The sequence below is a fragment of the Stegostoma tigrinum genome, chromosome 34 (genome assembly GCF_030684315.1).
Source record: "Stegostoma tigrinum isolate sSteTig4 chromosome 34, sSteTig4.hap1, whole genome shotgun sequence".
Classification (NCBI taxonomy): domain Eukaryota; kingdom Metazoa; phylum Chordata; class Chondrichthyes; order Orectolobiformes; family Stegostomatidae; genus Stegostoma; species Stegostoma tigrinum.
The window spans coordinates 13,135,969-13,154,418 of NC_081387.1; the positions used below are offsets into that span (position 1 = coordinate 13,135,969).

At 41.7% G+C, this 18,450-nt stretch overlaps 1 protein-coding gene across 2 annotated transcripts in view; it reads left to right on the forward strand.

The window, feature by feature from the left end:
- The first annotated feature begins 5,190 nt into the window (after positions 1–5,190).
- Positions 5,191–18,450, forward strand: part of abcf1 (ATP-binding cassette, sub-family F (GCN20), member 1) — a 62,829-nt gene continuing 49,569 nt past the window's right edge. For both annotated transcript variants that reach the window (XM_048520258.2, XM_048520259.2), the window contains exons 1-6: positions 5,191–5,452; positions 9,074–9,114; positions 12,753–12,821; positions 14,625–14,751; positions 16,217–16,263; positions 17,944–18,057. In XM_048520258.2, the coding sequence (XP_048376215.1) occupies positions 5,335–5,452; positions 9,074–9,114; positions 12,753–12,821; positions 14,625–14,751; positions 16,217–16,263; positions 17,944–18,057 (516 nt within the window). In that variant the 5' untranslated portion in view covers positions 5,191–5,334. The remainder of the gene's footprint in view (positions 5,453–9,073; positions 9,115–12,752; positions 12,822–14,624; positions 14,752–16,216; positions 16,264–17,943; positions 18,058–18,450) is intronic.

Here is an 18,450-nt window from a genome sequence, read left to right on the forward strand (position 1 = left end):
GCCCAGCTCTTCCCCCCCACCCACTGCATCCCAAAACCAGTCCAACCTGTCTCTGCCTCCCTAACCTGTTCTTCCTCTCACCCATCCCTTCCTCCCACCCCAAGCCGCACCCCCAGCTACCTACTAACCTCATCCCACCTCCTTGACCTGTCCGTCTTCCCTGGACTGACCTATCCCCTCCCTACCTCCCCACCTATACTCTCTCCACCTATCTTCTTTACTCTCCATCTTCGGTCCGCCTCCCCCTCTCTCCCTATTTATTCCAGTTCCCTCTCCCTATCCCCCTCTCTGATGAAGGGTCTAGGCCCAAAACGTCAGCTTTTGTGCTCCTGAGATGCTGCTTGGCCTGCTGTGTTCATCCAGCCTCACATTTTATTATCTTGGAATTCTCCAGCATCTGCAGTTCCCATTATCTCTAAACGTATAATGGATTTTGTTTTAAGCTGAAACAGGAGTTCAAAGCCAACACAGTGTGGAGCTGGAGGAAGACAGCAGGACAGGCAGCATCAGGGGAGCAGAAAAGTTGACATTTGGTTTGGGACCCTTCCTCAGAAAAAGCTGTGTTTTCAATTCGTGCGTTACAGATTTTCCCTGGTATGCCTTGTCTCTGTGTTTTTCAGAGGATGGGGAAGGCACTACCTTTACCATCATTGGACCATTTTCTATATGGGCTTTGGTAACTAAAATGCTCTTATTTCCTGTGCACTTTTTTAGCTTTTGTGTGGGCTTTCCCTCACTCTGGTCCGTTATGTGGGTTTCTTTCTTTTCAAATTTTCTTTTAATGGGGCGTAGATAAAGCCATCATTTATTTCTTATTATTAATTTGCGTTGAGCTGAGTAGCTTGCTGGGCCATTTCAGAAGGCATTTAAGAGTCAACCACTCTGCTCTATGTCTCGAGTCCCATGTAGGCCAGTGCAGGTAAGGACGGCACGTTTTGTTCCATGAGGGATGAGTGACTAAAATGGGTTTTACAACAGTCAATGATAGTCACATGGTCACCACCACCAAGTCTCGCCTTCAGTTCTGGATTTTAATCAAATTTGAGCCTACTTCCTTGGGCATTAGCCTGGCAGCTCTTCCGGTGAAATTAGCACTATGTCATTATCTCATGTAGTTACGTATCTCTCTAAACTTTCCGATGGACAGGAACTTATTAACCACAGTTAAGGATTGATTTTCTTTTCTTGTTGCTTGCCTTTTTCTCTCTTATGGGCCTTCTCCCAGGCCTTTTCACTTTTTAGACAGTCTTTCCTATTCTGTGGCTCACCGTTCAGTTGGACCTTGAAATATTAAATCCCCAACAAATGCTGAGCTTTACTTCAGCTGCCTCCCCATCTCTTTTGTTGAATCTCTGTACTGGCCTCACGGTATTGTCGCTGGGCTTCAGTGGAGGCTTTTCCTGGTGCTTACCTCCAGTCAATTGGGTCTAAATCATCACAGCTTCCATATAGAAGGTAAGTTGTACATTCAGATAACATGTCTTGTTAATTGTAATTGTTAATGAGACATGGTGAAAGAGGACATACTTCCTGAAGTCTTACACACTCAGATTACAGTTCTAAATGATCTAGAACACTATGATACAGCTCCTTTCACACATGCTCAGCAGCTATTCTTCAAGTAAAGGTATGATTAACTCTCTACACTCCCCTAATTGGCTTTTGTATTTGCAAGTTAACGTTCCATGATTCATGTACAGGGCAATCCTGAATACCAGCACTTCTTATTCTCTCACAATATAAAAACTATTCTCCTTTTCAATTTCTCCTTTCAAAGTGAATAATTTCACACTTTCCTGTATTACAGTATATTCCAGTGGCAAATAAAACACTCAGTAGCTCACGAAGCCTTTTTGTGGAGAGGGAGACAGAGAGTTAAAATTTTAAATGATGCCCAAGCTGCTGAGCATTTCTAACATTTCCAGTTTCATTTGCAGATTTCCAGGGGTTAGACTCTGAAAAATGTGATGCATAGAGTCATACAGCTGTACAGCACAGAAACTAACCCTTTGGTCTAACTCGTCCATGACAACAGCCATCTTAAATTAGTGATAATGGGAACTGCAAATGCTGGAGAATCCAAGATAATGAAATGTGAGGCTGGATGAACACAGCAGGCCAAGCAGCATCTCAGGAGCACAAAAGCTGATGTTTCGGGCCTAGACCCTTCATCAGAGAGGGGGATGGGGTGAAGGTTCTGGAATAAATAGGGAGAGAGGGGGAGGCGGACTGAAGATGGAGAAAAGAAGATAGGTGGAGAGGAGAGTATAGGTGGGGAGGTAGGGAGGGGATAGGTCAACCCAGGGAAGATGGACGGGTCAAGGAGGTGGGATGAGGTTAGTAGGTAGGAGATGGAGGTGTGGCTTGGAGTGGGAGGAAGGGATGGGTGAGAGGAAGAACAGGTTAGGGAGGCAGAGACAGGTTGGACTGGTTTTGGGATGCAGTGGGTGGAGGGGAAGAGCTGGGCTGGTTGTGTGGTGCAGTCGGGGGAGGGGACGAACTGGGCTGGTTTTGGGATGCGGTGGGGGAAGGGGAGATTTTGAAGCTGGTGAAGTCCACATTTGATACCATTGGGCTGCAGGGTTCCCAGGCGGAATATGAGTTGCTGTTCCTGCAACCTTCGGGTGGCATCATTGTGGCACTGCAGGAGGCCCATGATGGACATGTCATCTAAAGAATGGGAGGGGGAGTGGACGTGGTTTGCAACTGGGAGGTGCAGTTGTTTATTGTGAACCGAGCGGAGGTGTTCTGCAAAGCCATCTTAAATTAATCTGGTTGCACTTGCCAGCGTTTGGCCCATATCCCTGTAAACTCTTTTTATTCATGTACCCATCCAGATGCCCAATAGATGTTGTAATTGTACCAGTCTCCACTACCTCCTCTGGTAGCTCATTCCATAACACATCACCCTCTATGTGAAAAAAATGCCCCTTAGGTCCCTTTTTAGGGATTTGAAGCGGTATAGTTTAAATTGCATCAACTTGATATCCTTTCTTTTCACAGTTCTTGTTAAAATTAAGTGTGTTACAATAAATAGTGATTTTACACTTGTTGAAGAAGTGTGGTGTGAATTGCTTTAGTCTAAGTAGCAGTCTATCAGATAAAATGGTCACAAACAAAAGCAAGTTGCTGGAAAAGCTCAGACTGTCTGACATGTTTCTGTGGAGAGAAATCAGAGTTAACGTTTTGGGTCAAGTGACTCTTCCTCAGATGATAAACTCATCATTTTGGTGATCTAATTGGGATTTAATAATTGTGATGACTTGTGGAACAGTGAGGCACATATTTCCCAGTATATTCATGACATGCATTAGTCATTATGACAGGACAAGCAGAAAGCAGTTAAAAAATCATACAATGTTCAAAGCTTCATTAATGGGGATATAGAGAATGGGATCAGGTAGGTTATGCAGTCCATATTTAGGACCCTGGTTAGACCTCAGCTGGAGTGCTGTGTACAGTTTTGGACACAATGCTGAATGAAGGATGTGAATGCATTAAAATTGAACACAGTTCCCAAAAAAACCCCTCATTCTTGCCACGATTCACCTTGGTTCCTGAGGCCAGTTCGAACTGATTGTAGATGCTCATGTGCAGTGACAGCAGATCTGAGCAGAAAACAATGATGGCCTTTTTCTGGTCCAGGCTGATGAGGTAGGCTTCCACCGCCACTGTCCCCCTCTCCCACAAAGGCCTTCGGCAGGATATCGCTTACCTACATATTGAATGTGCTCTCCAAAATGGGCTTTGGGGAAGGAATCTGCAACTGGATCCTTTTGCTTTACATCCTGCAGATAGGCAATCGTATCCCTGAGGAGCAGGAGGCTTTCAGAGATTGTCTTGCCTGGTACAACACAAGTTTGGTCATGGTGAATCACCGATTCCAGAACAGACCTGACCCAGTTGGCAATGACATTGGGCAGGATTTTGTAGTCTGCATTCAGCAGTGAAATTGGTTGCCAATTTCTAATTTTCTCCCTCTCCCATTCAGCTTGTAGATGCAAGTGATGATACCCTTCCTCATTGATTCGCACATGCTAACTGCCAGAAGCAAAAATGTCAAACACTCCAGTAGATCCTGGCAAATCAAGTCCCACTTCCGGGAGTTTTATTTTTTTCTAAGGATTCGAGGGCATTGGTCAGCTCATCCAGAGCTAATGGCTGGTCCAACCTCTCCCATGTGTTTCATCTAAGCTCTACAGTCTGTCCCCTGGGACACACACCAAAACAAACATCAAAAGGTCCTGGATGACCATCAAGAGGGTGAAAGACACAGTTCGATCTGCCCAGAACTTGTCGGTCTTCCAGAGCAAAGAGTTGATCTTGACCAAGTATGGCAGACTGGCACATTCGAAGTCCAGGACTATGTGCTGATGGACGCAGTACACTTGGGGCAGCTGCTGCCAGGGCAGAGTGGGGAAGGATCACCGTCTGAGGTCTTTCAGCTAAGGTTAAATGGGAGTCCGTTCAGTTATTGGGACCTTCCGATGCTTCAAATATATCTAAATATGGTCTTGTGCAAATAAAAAAATGCCTTGGTTTGTTTGCTGGATGGAGTCAAACTCCGATGTTTGTTTGTTTCTTTAAATGTTACCACACATAACCGAACTTCTTTAATGTATAACGACATTTTTATGAAGATAAAAATTTCAGAGGTATAGGAAAAGGCAGGAAATTGAAACAAAGTCAAAATACTTTGGGAACCGGTGCTGACAAAAATGGGCTGAACAGCCTTTTCCTAAACAGGAACAACTCTGCCTCAGGCGCCTCATGATTGGTTCTGAAGATTGTTGCACTCTATTTGTCATAAGGAAAAGTATATTTTTTATATATTTAGACAGATGCATATGTGTGTGAGTTCATACGTAGTTTTGCATACTCTCACCGCTTGTAAAATGTGGAACGTTGCATCGGGTTAGGATCTTAGACGGATACTTAATCCATACCCACCCACGATCCAAGAAGAAACGAGAGCTGCAGGAAATGCGCAGCCGCAGTTGGAGACTCGCCTGCGGTTGCGCACCCTTCCTCGACGAGACCCGCCGGGACGTTCGCGCCAGTGCGCAACCGCAATTTGGTGCCTCGCCCGCTGGGGGTGCCAATGCGCTCGCGCCTTGGCTCAGCCCGTTCCGCTCCGGCGCGTTAATGCGCGTGCGCGGTTTCTTCTGTTTTCCTTCCCTTCCGCTCCCCCCCTCCCCCACAACCTTTCCCCACGTGAAGAGAGCTCGGCGACAGCATCCGGGTTCTTGTTCGATCAGTGGCTGGCAGAACGGGGAGCGCGAGCGCCTCGCAGAAACCGTTGGAACTTTCCAGACGTAGAGCGAGCGCGAGGAGATGCCCCGAGCCCGAGGCAAAGCCGGCGGTGGGCGGCAGGTGCAGGAGGACGAGGAGGAGCAGTGGGTGGACGGAGAGGAACCGGCGGTGCCCCCACCGTCAGCACCGAGCCAGGACGGTGAGAGGGCAGCCCGGAGGCGGAGATGTGCAGGCCATGGGAGGGACCTTCATGGGGAGAAATAAACCCTTTCCAGTTAAATAGACCTGGAATGTAAGCCACCGACACCGCCTTATCCACAGCTGTTACCTCATTAATACTGGGAATGTAAACTCCAGACACTGATCCTCCCAGATCACTGTTACCCCATTAATACTGAGAATATAAACCTGAGAGATTGGTCTTCAGAGACCACTGTTACCTCATTAATGCTACAAATATAAACCCTACAGACTGATCCTTACTGACAGTTGTTACCCCAATAACGCTGGGAAGGTAAATCCCAGAGACTGATCCTTTCATGCAGCTGTTACCACAGTAATACTGAGAATATAAATTGCAGTGACTGTTCCACATAAACAACTGTTATCCCGATAATATTGAGGTTGTAAGTCCCAGGGACTGATCCTCATTGGCATTTGGCACCCCCATAACACTGAGATTAACAATCCCAGAGATTTTTTCACATGGCTAGCTGTTACCTCAGTAATACTGAGAATATAAATCCTAGAAACTGAACTTGCTGACAGCTGTTACCCAAAAATACAGAGGTTATAGATCCCAGACAGCTATTGCCCCAACAATACTGAGAATGTACACCTGTGAGACCCACCCTCTGGATGCTGTTACCCTAATAATACTATGAATATAAACTCCACAGAGTCTGGACTTCATACACAGTTCATACCACGATACCAAGAACATATACCCCAAAGAGACTGATTATCGTGGATCAGTGTCTGGGATTTATACTTTTGAGTATTATTGGGGTAACAGCTGTCTCTCTGGGATTTATATTCTCAGTATTAAGGGGGGAGAAGCTGTCTGTGTGGATGTCTCTGGGGTTTGAGAATTAGGTCGTACATTGGTGAGACTTCTTCTGGAGTACTGTGTGCAGTTTTGAATACCTGTTATAGGAAGGATGTTATTAAACTGGATGGGGGTTCAAAATGGATTTCCCAGGATGTTGCCAGGAATGGAGGGTTTCAGATATAAAAATAGCCTGGAAAAGCAGAGAACCTTTTCACTGAAGTGTAGGTGGTTGAGAGATGACTTTCTAGAGATTGATAAAATCATGAGGGCATAGATAAGGAGAATAACAAAGGTCTTTTCCCTTGACTGGGGAAGTTCAAAATTAGGGGCCGGCCATATTTTTAAGGTGAAAGGAGAAAGATTTTTAAAAGAAATGAGGAGCAACCATTTTTAGAGTGGTTCATATGTGGAATGAAGTTCCAGAGGAAGTGGTGAATGCAGGCACAGTTATAGCATTTAAAAGGCATTTTGGGTAAATTCATGAATAGAAAAGGTTTGGAGGGATATGGACCTCCAGGCAGTTGGGATTAGTTTAGTTTGAGAGTGTGGGCTGGTTGGACTGCAGGGACTGTTTCCAATCTGTACGATTTTGAGGTTTGATGTTCTATAACTTTGGGTCCATGGAGAAATTAGTGAAACTGTGTTTGTTCTCCTTCAAGAAAAGTGGGCTGAGGAGGATGTTGATTTAGATGTTTAAAATTGAATAACGATACATTAAATATGGCTGAATTGTTTGCTGTGACTGGGTAGTTTGTAACCAAAAGACAAAATTAAATTAATTGGCAAGCCAGCGGCAACTCAAATTAATCTGACTGTGCTGCCTGAAAGAACAAATTCAGTTGCAACTTTCAAAGGGGGTTGGATAATTACTTGGAAAGCGGAAAATGTTTGCAGTTGTGACAATAGCGTAGGAGAGGGAGACTAATTGAATCTGCTAAAAAGTCAGCGCACAGCTGAGCAGCCTTGTTCTGCTATGTGTTGTTGTGATTTTTGAAGATTATTTTTGCAAAGCAAGAAGAATGCTCTTTTTGGAGTCAGCAGGCTCATTGTGAAGTTATATTGTACTTGTAGTTTGAAGGGATTAATCAGGCTCAAAGCTACTCGTGCAGTTTGACAGACGAACCTGAAAAAATGAACATTAAATTCAGAGAAAATTGTGTCCAAAAGTTGGGCATAAATGTCTGATGTCATATATTATGATTACTAGTTGCATCAAAAAGTACAAGAAATCTGAAAATGAAGTGAGATATTCCACCCCTGTGGAGGATCACTGAAAATTCATTCTTCTTTAGGGGAACCAAGTATACAAGTGATTTGAGTACAACCATATCTGTGGTTAATTGTACAAATGAAGGTTGCAACAAGATTGCAGTGGCATTGGAGGACGTGCAGAGGATGTTCACTTGGTAGATTTTTGGAGTTGAGGGCTTTGGCTTATAACAAGTGATTGAGTCGACTGGGAATATACTCATTGGAGTTTGGAGGAATGAAGTGGAAATTTTATAGAACATGTACAATAATGAAGGGAGTAGGTAAGAAAGAAGTAGGGAGGTTGTTTCCACTGGTGGGTGAAACTAGAACTAGTTGGTATAACTTCAAAATTATGGGGGAGCAGATTAGGACTGATTTGAGGAGGAACTTCTTCACCCAAAAGCCTTGTGAATGTGTGAAATTCCCTTCCCAATGAAGCAGTTGAGGCTACTTCGTTGCATGTTTTTATGGCAACGATAGATTTTTGAACAGTAAAGAAATTAAGGGTTATAGTGAGTAGCTTGGTAAGTGGAGCTGAGTCCATGAAAAGATCAGCCACGGTCTTATTGAATGGCAGAGCAGGCTCTGCCTCTGTCCCTATTTCATATGTTCTTATGTTTCTATAGGCTGGGGACACCCATTGGGTAATTGCTTGTGCACATGTAAAGAGATATGTACTGACATTGTAGGTTGTTAGATGAGAAATCTTCTAATGAATTCTGCATGAATGTCTCAAGCCAGCCTACTTTTACTGGTCAACATATGTATTGTGGTTCCAGCAGCGCTGTTCTACAATATTAACTCTATTGGTAGCCTTTGCAAGCAGGGCCCTAGCCGTGTGCTCACTGTGTGGTCTTGATGATGAGATACAGAATATGAAAATTACCTTATGATGCTGGTTACCATAGTCAAATGTATGTTGCAAGTTCACGAAAGGCCCTGTGCGCACTTTTGGCCCTGAAGGGTGCCCTGTCTAACTCAGATTACCTTGGAAGGGAAAGGTGTCTCAAATATTTGAGCAATTGATGAAAATAGCTGTGTAGCACACTGTATCACAGTAGAGCCATGTCTGGTGTTGTTTACCAATATTATATTGAAATCAAGCCGAAAGGTTGTTCTGAATATCCCTCAAATCAGTCATGTGGAATCTGAATTGCAGTGCCGGTGTGATTCAGATTTGTAGGGCATGTGTCCAAGCGACTGACTGATAGACTGTATCAAGAAAAGTGTTTCTTTTACTGTTGTATTGTATCAGGATAGCTGTAAAATAAAACAAAATCCTGAACACAGTCATTGACTGTAGGTAAACTATGTTCATGCTTCCTTACTGTTGTAGTCTTTTTATACATAGATCATGGCCTGTGATGTTATTGCTCAAACTTGTAGTTAGGATAAATCTAGCCTTCTAACCTGTTTGGGAATAGTTAAAACTGAATCATAAGCTTTAAGCTTCTGGTATTTTTAAATAAAGAAAAATTGTTATTTCGTGACACTAAGATTTTAATTATTTTCACACAGTCCTTAAAAAAGGGAAGAAAGATAAGAAGGCCAAGAAATCGGTACGTAGATATCCATATATATCCTTTTAACTTTGTTATATTGTCTTACAAACATGCACTGGGTCTCTTGGAATTATTTCTCTGGACAGGTCAAGTCATCAGAACAATTAGTCCAGTCCTTGATGTGATTGTGCCACCTATTTTGTTATATTGACTCCCTCCACCAGCCCCATTTCGAGAATGGTTATTTGTAACCCTGTAACTTCTCCATATGTTGTCTGTCTTGAATGTGGATTTCTGTGTTGGCCCCTCTGTCTGTACATGCCCACAGATTTGTCTGTGGTGCAATGTTCCTCTCTCTCGAACCTTTAGTTTTGAGACAGGTTCAGAGCAGTACAAGTAGGAAATGGCATGAGTTGGAGATTACCCCAGTATTTTATTTTCAAATTTAGTTGCTGTTCAGTTGTGATTCTTTGAAGAGGTAACAAGTATGTTAGACCTGGGAAACCCAGTAGATGTTATTTATCTAGATTTCCAAAAGGCCTTTGATACAGTGCCTCACGGGAGGCTGCTGAGCAAGCTGAGGGCCCATGGTGTTCGAGGTGAGCTACTGGCTTGGATTGAGGATTGGCTGTCTGACAAAAGGCAGAGAGTTGGGATAAAAGGCTCTTTTTCAGAATGGCAACCGGTGACGAGTGGTGTCCCGCAGGGTTCAGTGTTGGTGCCACAGCTGTTCACCTTATATATTAATGATCAGGATGAAGGGACTGGGGGCATTCTGGCGAAGTTTGACGATGATAGAAAGATGGGTGGACAGGCAGGTAGTACTGAGGCGGTGGGGAAGCTGCAGAAAGATTTAGACAGTTTAGGAGAGTGGTCCAGGAAATGGCTGATGAAATTCAATGTGAGCAAATGTGAGGTTTTGCACTTTGGCAAAAAGAATGCAGGCATGGATTATTTTCTAAACGGTGAGAAAATTCGCAGATCAGAAGTGCAAAGGGATCTGGGAGTGTTGATCCAGGATTCTCTAAAGGTTAACTTGTAGATAGAGTCAGTAATTAAGAAAGCAAAAGTTATGTTGTCGTTTATCTCAAGAGGGTTGGAATATAAAAGCAGCAATGTGTATTTGAGGGTTTATAAGGCTCTAGTTAGGCCCCGTTTAGAATACTGTGTCCAATTTTGGGCCCCACACCTCAGGAAGGGCATACTAGCCCTGGAGCGTGTCCAGCGGAGATTCACATGGATGATCCCTGGAATGTAGGTTTAACGTAAGATGAACGGCTAAGGATCTTGGATTGTACTCATTAGAGTTTAGAAGGTTGAGGGGAGATCTAATAGAAACTTACAAGGTAATGTATGGTTTAGAAGGGGTGGATGCTAGGAAGTTGTTTCCGTTAGGCGGGGAGACGAGGACCCGTGGGCACAACTTTAAAATTAGAGGGGGTAAACTTAAAACTGAAATGAGACGACACTTCTTCAGCCAGAGTGGTGGGCTTGTGGAATTCACTGCCGCAGAGTGGAGTGGAGGCCGGGACATTGGATGCCGTCAAGGCAGAGATCGACATCTTCTTGATCTCAGAAGGGATCAAGGGCTACGGGGAGAGTGCAGGGAAGTGGTGTTGAAATGCCCATCAGCCATGATTTAAATGGCGGAGTGTACTTGATGGGCCGAATGGCCTTACTTCCACTCCTATGTCTTATGGTCTTATTGCTGAGGAAGCTCAGCAGTGAGTGTGGCTGGCTGTGTAAAACAAAGCAATACAAACCGGCACCAGGACACCTTCGAGTCGTAGTTATCACTAAATAATGATCAAAAGCTGGAAATTGGATCTTTTCAAGAAACCTTTATCTGAGTTTGTGCCCTCTAGTCCTAGATCCTCCATAAGAGGAAACTACCTTTCTGTAACTACCTTGTCAAGATCCTTAAGAACAATATATGTTTCAATAAGGTCAACTGTTATTCTGAATTTTGATGAGTATAGCCTCAACATCTCCGAAATGAATCTGTCCATACCACTATCAGCCTGGTGAACCTTCTCTGGACTGCCTCCAGTACAGTTTTTCCTTAGATTAGGGGCCCAAACTATTTATAGTTTTCCAGCTGTGGTCTGACTTGTATAGTTTTAGTAATTTTGTACTCCATTCCTTTTGAAATAAAGGCCAACATTCCGTTTGCTTTACTATTACCTGTTGAATATGGATGTTAGATTTTGTAATTAATGGATGAAACTCCCAAATCTGTTCTGTAACTTGCTGAAGTCTTTCTCCAATTAAATAATGTTCAGTGACTTTAATCTTCCTGCCAAAATACATAATCTTGCATTCCCCTATTTTGTCCCATCTATCAAGTTTTTTGTCCACTCATCGTCTATAGTGATCTGCAGACTGTTATCCTCAGCGTTTCCCCCTCCTGTTCTTGTATTATCTGCAATCTTGGCCATAATACATTCATTTTCTTTGTCCAGGTCATTAATTTATATTGGAAGTAATTGTAGCATAACAGATTTCTGTGGCACTCCACTAGCTTCAGGGTTACCTGCTTATCCCAAATCTGACATGTACTATTAACCAGTTTTCTATCCATGCCAATATTTTTCCTCAAAAACAATGAACTCTTGTCTTAAATAGTCTAACATATGGTACCTTGTCAAATGCCTTCTGAAAACCCAAATATATGTCAATTACTGGTTCTGATTTTAATCTATTCTGCTTGTTAACTCCTCAGAATTGGTGTATATTTTTCAAAGTTTCCCCCTAGTGACTCCAGGCTGACTGCTTGATCATGTTATGTATTTATTTTCCATATGCTGTGCAGTAAACTTGGAACGTCTTCCCAATAACATACTGTAAGTGAACTTGCTGATAGTTAGCTTTTTTTAGTCTCCTTTCCCCTTTTAAGAATAGATGTTTCATGGGCAATTTTCCAGTCTTCTGGGACTTTTCCAAAATCTAAGGATTCTAGGAAGGTTGCTACCAGTGCTTCCATTATCTCTGTAGCTACTTGCTTTAATTTCCTAAGATGTATCCCACAGGACTTAAGGGGTCTTTGGCCCTGTTGTTACCCTCGAACGTTTCTCTTGTGGTAGTTATTGTTTATTTCTTTTCCAACTTTTGCCCCTTTTTATTTAGTAATTCTGTGTGCTCATACTGCTTTGTTTGCGGTCACGCCATCCTGTCCCTGATCACAAACAAATTCAAAGGTGCCTTTTCTGAGGGATGGCACTGTTCTCTGGAGCAAAGTGTCCAGGTAATGTGCATGATGTTGCATGATGTTAAGAGATGCAGGTAGAAGAGCTGAATGGGAGTAGGTGCTGAAGTGGAGAATGTTAGTCCAAAATATGGACTGGACTAGCCATTACTCTAGATGCAGTCACTAATACTGGGTGCTGGCTGAGAGGTCTTACTTGGGCCAACCGTGTCAGGAAGCAGTATAAACAATTTTATAATTACACTGACTGATCCCTGGGTGTTTGATCACTTTTGAGCCTGTTTTGATGACTTAGGCCATGATAGTATTAAAAATTTATCACACTCTGTTCTTGTCATATTAAGAAACCATGACTTTTACACTTTTTTTTTACTTTTAAGCTTGTCAGCCATGGAAGACCTCAAACTATACAGAATAACAGCCTCTTAAGATGACATCATCTTCAGTCCAGTTTATATATCGTGTGAATATTTTCTTTCTGTCTCACTAGTTCTTTGAGGAGCTGGCAGCTGATGATAAGCAAGTTAAAGCAGAAGAAACGGTCATCATAGAACAGCAGGTATTAAGAATGTTGCCATGGTTTTGCAATCACATTTGTTAGGAGTTACAGAAAAAGAATGCAATGTGGATTTCACATCAGTATCAGGGTGTCTGCATACTGACTTTTATTCATTCTTTAGATGTTGTCTGTTGGCAAGGTCAGTATTTATTGTTAACCTCTAGGTGCCAATTAAAAGTCGTGGTGAGCTCTATTCTTCAAGTCTTGCAGCCCATGTAAGGAAGGTATTCGCACATGCTATTGAGGAGGAAGTTCAGGGTTTTGAACTAGTGGTGAAAAAGAAAAGTTATATTTTCCAGTCAGAATTATATCCAACCTAAAGGTAAATTAATAGGTGTTGATGTTCACATTTGCTTGTTACCATGGTTCTTCGAGGTGGTAACGACCATGAGTTAGAGAAATAATGCAGTACATCTTTTATGCAAGGTCAATGCGCTGGCATCCACTTTCGGTCAGCAGTGCTGGGTGGATATCCGTTATCTGCTTCTTCCTGAGGTTTTCTGCATTACTAGATGCTAGTCTTCAGCCAACTCAAATCTCTTCGTGATATCCAGAAATTGCTAAAGGGTACTGCAAAGGCCCTAACAATGTTCCCGAATAATATTCAAGATTGTTTTGGAACTAGATATACCCCTAGCCAAATTTCCAGTACAACTATAACGCTAGTATTAAATTGGCAATGCGGAAAATTGCTCAGTTGTGCTTTGAACACAGAGCAGAATAAATTCAGTTTGGCCAATTGTCGTCACATCAGTTTAGATATGAGAAAAACTGTCAGGATAGTGTTGGTAGGGCCATTGACAATGCTGTTAAGTGACTCTTGGTCAGCAATAATCTATTCACTAACATGCAGTTTGGGTTTCACCATGTCCATTCAGCTCCTCCCCTCCATACAGTATTCATCCAAACAGAACAGGAAAAAAAGGCTGAGCCCCAGAAATGGCTGACTTGATTCCAAGATAGCATTTGACCAGGCATGGTGTCAAGAATCTCGAACAAAACTGAAGACAATGTGAATCAGGGGAAATCTGTTATTTGGGGGTCTTACCTAGCACAAGATAATCCATCGGTGGAGGGTGGTGGTCCTTGGGATCGATTCCCATTGACTTCAGTTTTGCTATGGTTGGCACTTGTCACACATGGTCAAATGTTGTGTTAGTGTTGTGGTAGTCACTCTCAGCTTATCTGAAATTGAGTTATTTTGTCTGAATTTGGAGTCAGACTATAGTGAGATTTGCAGCTGACTGCGTCCAAGTAGAATTTACTGTTTGTATGTGTATGTGGCCCATATAATAACCAACTGCTACCAAAAAAATCTAGCGACTCCTAAGGCATACAGATGTAGGATCAGCACTTCAGAAGTAAGTCACGAAGTAAAATGTTTTAGGGCACTTCAACGATGCAATGAAGTGCACTTATAAATTGTCTACTAAATGTGTTGCCTAGAGAATAGGATGTGAAATGGGACTCAATGACAGACATTAAATATCACTACAAAGCAGTTTATTTTAAGAAAACACACCTACCAAGTGCAACAAATGACATTTTTGCCCAATCAGTAAACACTGCTAATAACAATAACATTACCTCATCAATAAAGTTTTGTGATTGAAAGTTAGTTATTTACAGTAATGTAGTCTCAAGACATGACTGACAGGTGAAGTCATTGATCATTTGTATTCTCGCTGGAAATACTGGAGTCACTAAATGCTCTGTTTTATAAATGCAAATATTTTTTCTGTGTGGCATAATATGCTGTAATGGCTTCTGGCCATTTGTTTTGTCTTGGTGCTTGTTTAATAGCAACAGAAGAAAAAACGTGATAAGAAGAAAGAACGGAACAAAAAGAAGAAGGATGAGGATGTTGACAATGTGATTGAGAATCTGACTAAGCTGTCAGTGCCAGCTAGTGATGAGGAGGAAGAGGAAGGTGAGCTGTGCTGGAAGCAGGGGTTTGGCACGAATGATTACCGCTTCAGAAGCTTGACTGTTAACTGGGAGTACTGAAATTTATGGTTGTTAAACCTACAGGGGTGGAAGGTGGACTAATTGACTTGAGGAATTACAGCAAAACTGGCATTAAATTAACCACTCTGCGTTGCCATTTAAAGAAAAATGGCATGTGATGTTTGTTTTGTATGTTTACTTCTGTGTGAAACATTGTGTGGTATAATTATGATTTTAGCTTTCAAAATTGAAATTTGCGTGGCGGACTTTGAGGTGTGTCAAGTCCATTTCAAGTCATGAATAAAGAATAGTGTCAAGTTAATTATTTATTGTAAAATTAGAGACAAGAATTTTCACTTTCCTTGAAGATACCTGTTCATATAATATTTATTCGACTCTACTTTCAAATGTCAGCATGAACTTAACTGTAGGTCTCACCTCTGAATCAGATGTGTTGATTTTGTGTTGAGTTCTTCTCATGAGGTTTTACCTAAAAGCTCCTTTGTCCTTTTAAGTTATATGAAGAATGTATTGGCACTGTTTCAGAGGAGAGCAGGCAGTTTTCATCTTGAGTCCAACCTGCCAAAAGAAAATTAAATGTGCTGTATAAAATAGGTTCTCAGTTTGCCTTTCTTTTTAAAGAGGGAAAAGAAAAGGGAAGGTGGAAGTGCCTTTGAGAGAAGCGTAGGGAGAATGATCAAAATTATTCCAGACATGAGATTTTCTGCAACATTAAAGGTTAGGGGAGATTTTGGAGGTACACAAAATTATAGTTCATAAAGCTGTTTTACCTGACAAAGTAGGTAAAGAAAAGGACTAGGTATTTATCAATTCAGTGGGGGAGTGTGGTGAGTTATGAAGTAAGTGATAATGACCAAGAGCCTACTATGTGCAATTGTGACAGAAGTGGAGATGGTAGACAATTTCAAAAGACGCTGACAAGCACTTGTGGGAAATAAACTTGCAGGGACAGTGGTTTAATTATTTCAGTAGTAAAGTTCTGTGCCTTCATGATTCTCTGACTCGAAGAATGACATTTTTTGTTTTAGATTGTAACAAAAATTAATTTGCTGAAATTATGAACAATTTACCAGAAGAGTCTTGCGAAGGTTGGGGTTCAACGTAATGGAGTGAGAGTTAAGATGACATTCTGGATTTGTGTGGGGAGGAGTAGCTGGAGGAAAAAATGTTACAGAACTGGAATGTGATCCAAAACTAGATTTGTGCCTCTGCTACATTTGGGAGCCACCAAGTTACTGCTTACTGTGTTTCCCAGACTATGGTGTCAAAAAATAAAGCTGCTTCAGTCTGATAGATTAATCAAGCCTTGGTTATTTGTAGTGCCCATAGACTAACTTCTCTGAAAATAAACATGAAGCTGCGGGTAAAAGTCCCTTGTGGGCAAGAAGATCCACCCTGACTCAAATATGTGTTCTTCCCTTCTCCAGAACTAAAGCCAGGACGAGGCAATAAAAAGACGGGAAACAAAAAGATGGTAAGTGTCGCATGACTTGCTGCTTGTTTTTCCTTCGAAGTGTCACTTCTAGTTTCAACTTCAAGGAAGAGTAGAGGAGATTGAGACGAATCTTTGTTCAATGTAATGTCTGAGCATTCCGTTTGAAATTTATATCTTTGAGTCTAATTGCTTGTTTGAGTTGAAAGATATACTTTTTTTTCTCAGAGTAGCAACCCACCCAAAAGTGAAACTTGGTTACAATATCTTTAGTGTTTTGATACTGTACTTCACCAATGTCAGTTAATGATGAAATAGATTGAACAGAGCTTATAAGCTTTCAGTTCCAAGATAGAAGAAATCAGGGTGATGGTACTTGAATCTTTCAATATTTCTAACTTACAAATGTGTTAGACTTTTTAAGTTGTTCATGGGATGCTGACGAAGCCAGACCTCAATTACCTTTGAGTAGGAGGGGTGAACTGACTTAAACTTCACTAAGCAAAATGGTTTTTGATCATGCAACAGTGAAAGAACAGCCAATATGTTCTCCAAGTTAATCCGGTAAAGTGGCTTGGTAAAGAACATGGCGGTGTTCCCATGGGTTTGCAACCCTTCATGTGAGATGATTGCCCTCAACAACATTTGTTGAGTTGGGTATGTTTCCAACCCATAGTGTTTTTGCTGATTCCTGTTTAGTCCAACATTGTTCATACTCCTTGATATCATGTCCTATCAAGTGCTGCCTTGACGTCAAGGATTGTCCTTCTAATCTCAGCTCATGTCTGCTGGGTGCAAGATAAGGTTAGGTTTTGTATACAGCCAGAACTTGCCCGCTAATGTAACACTTCATACCTTATTTGCCAATAACATTTTCTGTCAAAATGAAACTTAACAGTTTATCTCTTGGAATTCTTCACCGTTTGCCTTCAAGTTGGGTTGCTCTTGTTTACATTTGTTCTCAAGTCTGTATGATGCAGTTAAAGTATTGATTTCTTTTTTTCATGTTCCATTTTTGTCTTCTGTGTTTAATTTGAGTGATGTTCATCTGATTGTGATGTTCCAATTCATTCACAAGCCTTTTCCCTAACTTTTTAAGCACTTGCCCTCTCTCCTTTTGTTCAGCTATGGTCATGTATGAACCCAGAAACAAAGGAGGCAATGTGGATAGGTACACGTCATTCTAACATGTCTGAAGAACTGTGGGCAGTTCCAGAACAGGTGTCCAATCGGAGGCATCCTGGAGATCAGGAATTTTCAGATCCATGCTGGAAAACTTGCATGAGATGCTTCGTGAATTATTTTGTAACCCAGTTGTCAAAACTAAGCTCTTGAGATTATTTAACTTGAAACAAATGTTTCCTTTTCAATTTAATATAGGTTAATTTTGCTGCCTGGCTTTATCAGTTGGTATTTGAGTTTTTGTTGTTGTGTTATTGAAAAATGATGGTTTCACGGGATTGACTCCTTGTTATTTGGAAATAAATGATTTGTAATTGGTAGCAGATGCTGTACATCCAGCATGTTCAATTTAAAATATCCAGGTTTTTTTTAATCCGAGATAATGGGAACTGCAGATGTTGGAGAATCTGAGATATAACGTAGAGCTGAATGAACGCAGCATCTTAGGAGCACAAAAGCTGATGTTTTGGGCCGAGACCCTTCTTCAGAATCATTCTGGACTTACTGTATTTTCACATTAATGTTTTTCATTTTTTTAAGAGCGGGAATGTCTTTGCGGCTCTAAGTCTGGAGCAGAGTGAAGGTGAAGATGACGGTGAAGATGATGAAACAGAAAGGCAGCTACCCAAAACAAACAAAAGTCAGAAAAATAAGGTTAGTGTCACTTTTGGGGAGAGGAGTCTGAATATAATGAATTTTATATTTGTCTGTTGACACGTGATATCCTGGCCTGTTCACCAAAGACTCATCTCGCGTGCATCAGTCTCACATACTTAATGCAATAATGGTTCTTTCAGTTGTCATGCATTTTTTTTGCAAAGTTAGAATTTCCATTCAAGGCCATTGCTTTGTGATCTTGCCAGCATTGTAAAATCACTAGCTTTACTCAGCCCTTGATTGTGAATATCTGTGATCTCTACCACCAGATGGTGCTAACCATCTACAGTTTTGCTGTCAGGAAACAGGCTTCTGGCAGTATTGGGATAAATACAGGTATGAGCATTTTGCTGCTTTCTGCATTTGGTGCCAATAGTCTGAGCTCTGGAA